This window comes from Theobroma umbraticum, unplaced genomic scaffold, assembly GCF_002168275.2.
Source record: "Theobroma umbraticum cultivar Fairchild unplaced genomic scaffold, ASM216827v3 scaffold_147.0, whole genome shotgun sequence".
In the NCBI taxonomy this organism is placed as follows: domain Eukaryota; kingdom Viridiplantae; phylum Streptophyta; class Magnoliopsida; order Malvales; family Malvaceae; genus Theobroma; species Theobroma umbraticum.
In genome coordinates, this window is record NW_018397259.1 from 7,698,391 (window position 1) to 7,706,015 (window position 7,625).

Here is a 7,625-nt window from a genome sequence, read left to right on the forward strand (position 1 = left end):
ATAGTTAATTGTAGCCTGGACCACTTTGCTAACCAAATTAAAGCTGTTTGCAATTTCTGAACTGAAAATCTACCATGACTGCAACTAAATCCCCATATCGAAAATATCTTGAAATCTATAACACAAATGGAAAAGTGCCAATCTTCAGTTTATATTGGATCCAAAAGGTAATTAAATTAAATTTTGCATTCACCAGGGTTTATAATTAAGGAGAGAATACATGTTCCTCTTTTATAGTATTTTAATTTTGGATAGAGATTTTAAGTTCGAATCTTGCTATTTTTTTCTTGTAAAGGTAAAAAAAAATAAAAAGAAAAAAGAAGATAAAATGTTTGCAAGGCAAAACCACCCTCTTTCCTTCTCCTTATTTGCTTTGCTTCCTTAGTTTTTTAAGAGCTACACATAACAGACAAAGCTTTAAATAAAAGATTATTCACTGGATTCATTCATGGGTGGAGGTAGCTGGATTCATTCATTCATTTTTTAACTTTTGCTACTTTAACCACACAGCCAATAACCTCTACATTGCCACAATCCCAAAAATCAAAATCCCAATCTACGGCTACGAAGTCTAGAACTATAGGAATGAGGGACTGAAATGGAATCCTCAATAAAGCAGTAGCAACCCAAATTCCATAGTTTCCTTTGCTTTTAGGGGAAATGAAATCCCACCATAGAACAAATAATTTACAAGCAAAAGTGAAAAAGCCTGGTTGAGTTGTGTTGTGAGTTATTTAATTAGGCCAACTACTTCCAACAACAAAACTTTAATGGTTGAATTAAATTCAACCGTCCAACAAACAGGATCATTTCCCCCCAGCTGATACCTTTAACAGTTTATTACAAGGCATATTTTCTCGATGAGGGGCCAAGATTTTCAGGCTCTTCATTTCTCCTCTTTCCTCAGTAGTAAATGGGAATGCATCGATTTGATTTGCTTGCTTCCTAGTAAAAGTTTCAGACCAGGACTTGTTCAGTCAGTCATTTTTTCCTGACTATATATCTGTTGCACCGGCAAAAGTACATTTACAAGTTCGTTTTGCATTAAGTGAACGTATACTGATTGACAGCAAAGGTTTTTCTTTGAGGATTTTCAAGTGCTAAATCCTTAAAAGATTTGATGAATGATGAGTTTAGATGTTTGACACAGCCAATTTGGATGAAGGGTACTTGAAAAATCAATGAAACCTTAGCAGAAATATCAGGCATATACTAAATCATGTACTAAAATATAATTGGAGAATACTCGTTTTTAGAAGATATTAATAAATCTTCTCCAGATTGACTAGTGAAATTTCTTCCTTAAAAAAATTATGTATTTTAATATTATAATAAATTATTTTTTGAAAAATCACTTTAATTATTAAATTTTAAAATTTTAATTCAAAAGTTACGAATTTAAATATTAAAGTTTGTTTAGCTTTATTTTTTTTTAGCTTAAAAGTTATTGTTAAACTATTCGGTATCTCAAACTTGTCTTTACTAAGGCTCTTGGTAAAGAGGTCTTCTAACTGGTCATTGGTGTTGCAATACCTTACCCAAACCTTTGAATTCTTCACTGCACATCTGATGGCATGGAATTTGACACGAATATGCTTGGTTCGACCATGTTCAATATGAATTTGGCCATAGCAATAGATGATTGATTATCAATCCATGTAGTAGTTAAGTACCTTCTTTGCCTGCAGAGCTTGATTGGTTGTAGAAGTAGTTGAAACATAGTTTGTCTTTGTTGAAGGCTAAGCTACTATATTCTGCTTCTTTGGGTTCCATCTAAACACAACACTACCAAATGAGAGATAAAATTCACTAGTGATATTTAAGTCCTGTAAAATAAATCCCTACCCAGTAACTATCAGAATACTCTTCAAAACTTTTGCTTTTCAATTTTGTTGAACTTAAGACCAAAGCTCAATATCTTCTCTCTGGAGTTTTTTTCTTTTAAATTTGTTCTTTAAAAAAATATTGTTTTTTTAAGAATTTTTTAAAAATTTTGTTTGGCTTAATTTCTGTTTTTAAAAAGTAAATAAATAAAAAAATCAAACCAAACAAAGACTTAAAATATATATATATAAAAAAAAGATTTTAAACATTTATAAATAAAAAAAAATACTATACTTTCTATTGCATGGCTGAAAATTAAATTTTAACTAAATAAATTATCTGATGATGGATTGACTTTTGCATATAACATAAAAGAAAAGGGTTTTTAAGTTTAACAACCCCCCAAATTCAGCTTCATAAATTTTTTGAAACTGCTCTATACCAGATATCAACCTGTCACATATAGTGTTATTTTCTCTTAGATTTCAACTTTAAGTTTCTTGATGTTGGCTACCAAATGAAGAGCAAAAATGAGATAATGAGAGCAAGTAGGGCTCACACAAAGATTAAGACCTTGGTGATGTTAACTCCAAACAATACTTGAATTTTATTAGAAATGAAAAGAACCTTTTCAAAAATGTTTTCATTAAAGCAAGTACAATTATGGCTCACACATAAAGATTAAGATCCATGTTGATGTTAACTACAACTAATGCTTAAAGGTTTATCAGAAATGAAAAGAACCCTTTCTTTTAGTTAGGTATTATTATGCTTTCAAGTGGTCAGATTTGCTTGTCTTGAACATCATAGAGACAGCTATTGATGACATCTTATAAAGCTAGATGGATCCATGTTCTGTTTGTACCAACCAGCATTTGCTTCCTTAACATCAAACTATAAACAAATGCATGTCAAAGCTGTTGCATTCATTGCCATTGCCCAAAGTTGCAGTTATAGGTGTCACTATAATTTGCCCAAACCCTTGATAGATCTCTATTTATTTAAAATTATAATTATTATTCCAATAAGAAAAATATGGACATTAAGCCCAGCAACGTGTTGGACCATTTGCATGATTGGAGTTATTACAAAAATATTGGGCTGTTGTCCAAAGATATGTTGGGTTAGAAGTAGGTGGACAAATGGCCGAATGGGTGATTCTTTCTTCTCTTCTCTTTGAGCCACAATCTTTAGCTGACAGGGAAGAGCCCAAAGAGACCCAGCCTGAAAATCTACTGATTTTAGACCCCAATTCTTGGATCCATGGCAGGTTCACTCACCCAATCTCAATTATATTCTTCTGTTGATCTGAAGGTTTGAGGCTTGCCATCACTGGCTGATTGCGTTGCTCTATCCACAAGATAGAGATATTGTGCTCCCGTGGCATTATCTCATTGGCAGGATTACAATTTCCATTTTTGATTGGTCCAAATGAATTTTCCTCAGAAAGAAAAATAGCAATCTCATTTCTTTCCAAGTTCCATGCCCCTAGATATTTTTTTTATGACTGAGTTGATGTCATTTACAGGTTCATAGTCAGCAGGAACAAAAGCTGGTATTTGGTAATAATGGCTACATGTAACATTGCATGTGCAGCATCTGGGCTTGTGCTAAAAACCAGTTTGGCACCAAAGCCAAGTTCAACTCCAAGGAGTAGTATTGCCTTCTCTTTCAAGCATGGAAATAATATTTCAAGCAGGCTAGTGGTACGTGCAGCAGAGGAGGGACCGCCACCACCACCAACGCCGCCAGAGGCTTCTACTACCACCACCACTGCCCCTGCAGAAGGAGAAGCTAAGCCAGCTCCTAAGGCTGCCAAGCCACCTCCAGTTGGACCCAAGAGGGGTGCTAAGGTATATATTCTTTTAGAACTACGATGATCTTTCATTTTCTTTGGATTGGTAGTGACTTGTGCGGTATAACTTATTAGCTTAAGCTTGCTAAAACATATTTTTAAAAATTAAGAAACAGATAATCAATTCAGTTATGGGTTTGATTGATTGGTACTACTTTTTTGCCTTGAATTAGCAAACAACAAGAAAGAAAAAAAAAACTTTAATCATGCACTCCCAGGGAAAGCAGAGACACAGGAAGCTTTTGTCCAATAAGTTCTTAGTGTTCTATATGATTATGTCTTATGTTATTAATGTCTGCAGACAGTGATGAATGCCAAGAAATTTATGCTAATATGTTGAAATCTTTGCTGTCGGCCAAAAGGTCAGCAATCCTTTTAGAGTCCTTTTACCTGCCTTCCTATCCAGGAAATATGTCTATACATTCCTGAACCTGGAACATGGTGTCAGGTAGACCCAAAGCAATTTTTGATGAGTATGATATGAATGCCCTGGCAGTGAGGCCACAGAGCCAATCTCTATGACCAGATTAGCTAATTTTATGGCCCCAAGCCACCTCCCCTTTAAAACAGTACAAGTAGTCTCCTTATTGCTGAAGTATCTGATTCTTTGGTTAAAGGTCGATTCTTCTTTCAAAAGTATTTTCACAATTGCTTCTTCTGCAATCGACAGCTTTCAGAAAAGGAAAAGATACACTTCTCAAAGTTTGGCAGTCTAGCAAGAATCAGAACAAGTTCTTTACTGATATGGTAGAACAGCATAGATGAGTTGTTGGCTTGGATGTAACATGTGCTATCATTTTCCAGAAAGAAACATCAAAATATACATGAGGAAGATCACAGACAGTGTCTCATGTGACTATCTAGTTAATATTTGCTTGTTTTATCTTTCTGCCTTCCACAGGTGAAAATCCTACGAAGAGAGTCTTACTGGTACAACACTGTTGGTTCAGTTGTGACAGTTGATCAGGTCTTTTTTTCCTCACTCTCATTAATTTCTCACTAACACAAAAACCACAAGAACATATGCAGATTAGCATAAAGGAATTTAATTTATGTATCCTCTTTGCAATGGACTAAACAATCTCAATGGAACAGGACCCAAAGACAAGGTATCCAGTTGTGGTTAGATTTAACAAAGTGAACTATGCCAATGTGTCAACCAACAACTATGCATTGGATGAGATTCAACAGGTTGATTGAAAGAAAAATGAAGAACTTTCTACTGTATTATACATTACCTTTGTAATATCCTTTGCTCATGTTTATAGATGTTTTGTCCTGGTTGTTATAAATATGTTCATAACCAATTATGATAATACTCATCACTGATGTTTGATCATTTGGACATGGGCACTTACTATGTAAAGTGATTGTCAGTCTTCATTTCTTGGTTGTCTTCTTTTATCTCTCTTTTTTTTCCCCTTTGGTCAAATATGGTAAGCTCAATACCTTTCCATGGATCTTGAAACTAGGTCCAGATGATTATGTAGTACCCAATATATCTCAAAATATCATTCTCATCTGTCAAAAGAAATCAAAATGAAAGAAAATGCTTGAACAAGAATAGGCCTAATGCTAATGCCAGAACAGGGTTCTCCATAACTGAACCATCTTAACCAACTTTCCATTTGGGAAGAAAAAGGGTGCAATAACTTAAAAGTTTCAGTGCCATTGCGGAACCCAATAAAAAAATTACAGATGCTGCTACTATGACAAAGAGAAGAAATTGAAAAAAAAAAAAAAACCCTCCAAAACTTTTGCTACACAACATAAACATGCAACCTCTTTAGAAAAAGAAAATTCTTAATTCCACCACTCTATGGATCTCTGAAGCCCTTAAAGTATGTAAGGAAGCCTGATAAATTTACACCTAAAAAATGCTTAAAAGAACCACTAACTCTGCATTCCAGCAATTTCATTTCCATCCCAATTACCCTTGAACTCTTGGCCGATCAAAACCTCAATGCCATTCATTTTCAAGAAATCATTCTCTAATGAAAACTCCAGCCAATAAAAGTCTTCCTCTCTATCACCACCTAAACTAACTGATCCCTTAAACCCTTCTGTATTTATTTTTCTTCTCACCAACCTCTCTTCGCTTTGGATTGAACTCCCACTAGAACCTGAAGACTCCCCAACAGAAGGACTTCCCAGCATGCCAGTTTCTTTGCATGAGTTAACAAGATTTCCAGGGAAAGAGGTGATAGATGGGAAGCCATGAGGCTGAGGCAGGTTGAGTTTAGCAGATGGACCATAGAGTTTTCTAGCTACTTCATCATAAGCAAGTGCAGCTTCAAGAGAAGTATTGAAAGTTCCAAGCCAAAGCCTGTTGCCACGGTTTGGTTCACGTATCTCAGCGACGCATTTGCCCCATGTCCTTTGCCTTACTCCTCGATACGTGCACATAGCATTTTCTGGACCACCTTTCCCTCTCCTTAATTTACTCAAGGAAGAAGGTCTCTTACTTATCACTACTCTCTTTGTACAATTTGCTTTGGCTTCAGCGCTCCATTTTTGTACTACCAAAGAGCAAAAAAACTACAGCACTATTATTTCTATCTCTGGACAAGAAACCTGTGGCGCAATGGGGTTTTGAAAGGCAACTGAATGACACTGATGGTTGCAGTTTCAGTGAGTCTAGGGGAAGTGGGTTGTTGACACGTGTAAAGCAACTGCTTGGCTGTTGGCTTTGCGTGAGATCTAATTATCCAGATAAGACTAGTGTCAAACTGACAAAAACACTTGTCTTGAATCTTGCAAACTCCTTCACCCTTAAGGAGCTAAATTAATTATTTTTCCTTTTTCTTTTCCTTTTCTATAAAAGAAAAAACAAAATTTCATGGATTTATATTCTTCATATGCATGATTCAGGCACACGTCAGGGGACTGATGATGGAGGAAAAGCCACCTGTCAACTTTAGGGAGAGTAGTGGGGCTTGTTTTGTTTCTTAGACGAAGAGAGAAGAGGGAGAATTAGGTCCTGGTATTGAGGAAACATTGGTGAGCTCTAGGCCCTAGCTCTTATTTCCAGACTTCATTTTCCTTTTCTTATTATTTATTACACATAATATTCAGTGACAGCGGGGGCATTGATATCAGATGTCATGCTTTTAACTTTGCCACCTCCCCCAATCCTGCATGCTGACCCAAATTAAACAGAAAAGCAGTAAACTCTTACTTCAGTATTCCGCTGTCAGTTAAATCAGGATACATATTTTTCAATAATTAAAGTATAAATTTACATTATTTAATTTATTTTAAATTTTTTATCAAAATTTGGTTAAATTAATTTGATATATATTAATAAAAAATCAATATTATAATAATCTATTTTATAATACAATAAAACAGGTTAAACTTCAACAAAATTATATGTAATTTTAATGTCAGTCTGTGTAATGGAATCCCAGTAGTTAATTTGACTAGTGCTGCTTTTGTTTTTTATGTCTAAATTACCATTATGATAAATCATGGATTAAAAATAAAATAAAATTAAGTATAAAAAATGCAGTAATAGTGACAAAAATTGGGGGACCTGGGTAACGAAATCTCCGCATGTAACAATAAGTAATCATGATAATAATTAAATACAAATAATTAATTTTTGATTAGGTATTTCAAATATTTATTTCAAAATTTTCAGTTAATCATACCTCAAAAATATAATTCATAATTCTTTTTTCTTTATTTTTCCTGAATATTTTCTTTTGTTGAATAAAATTTTGTTTGTGGGAAAAACCTTGAAATTTGAATAATCAACAAATCGAATCAGATTGATTTATGAATTGAAATTCAGTTTATTTAAATTTCAATCCCAGAATGAAACCATAAATAGTGGGCCGGGTTACATATTTGGGCCAAAACCCATAAACAATATCCAGAACCAGCAGTACAGGGAAGCAGCCCCTTTCCACCAATCAGAAAATTCTACTGTTGCGGGCCCATT

General features: G+C 34.5%; 2 protein-coding genes across 2 annotated transcripts; one reads left to right on the forward strand and one right to left on the reverse strand.

Moving 5' to 3' along the window:
• Positions 1-3,299: 3,299 nt before the first annotated feature.
• LOC110415088 (photosystem I reaction center subunit IV, chloroplastic-like) lies at positions 3,300-5,062 on the forward strand. The gene is made up of 3 exons (XM_021426576.2): positions 3,300-3,677; positions 4,581-4,646; positions 4,775-5,062. The coding sequence occupies exons 1-3, from the start codon at positions 3,393-3,395 to the stop codon at positions 4,877-4,879; spliced, it is 456 nt and encodes a 151-aa protein (XP_021282251.1). The 5' UTR covers positions 3,300-3,392; the 3' UTR covers positions 4,880-5,062.
• A 498-nt stretch (positions 5,063-5,560) lies between these two features.
• On the reverse strand, positions 5,561-7,236 carry LOC110415087 (Integrase-type DNA-binding superfamily protein). The gene is given in 2 exon segments (XM_021426575.2): positions 5,561-6,198; positions 7,215-7,236. Coding segments are annotated over 2 exon segments (660 nt in total).
• Between the last annotated feature and the right edge of the window lie 389 nt (positions 7,237-7,625).

What these genes read in the sequence shown, in the direction of transcription:
- LOC110415088 (XM_021426576.2), top strand. Translation starts at nt 3,393, where the DNA reads ATGGCTACATGTAACATTGCATGTGCAGCATCTGGGCTTGTGCTAAAA. An exon ending in GACCCAAGAGGGGTGCTAAG is followed by an intron (nt 3,678 to 4,580) that starts GTATATATTCTT and finishes TGCCTTCCACAG; the next exon opens with GTGAAAATCCTACGAAGAGA. An exon ending in CAGTTGTGACAGTTGATCAG is followed by an intron (nt 4,647 to 4,774) that starts GTCTTTTTTTCC and finishes TCAATGGAACAG; the next exon opens with GACCCAAAGACAAGGTATCC.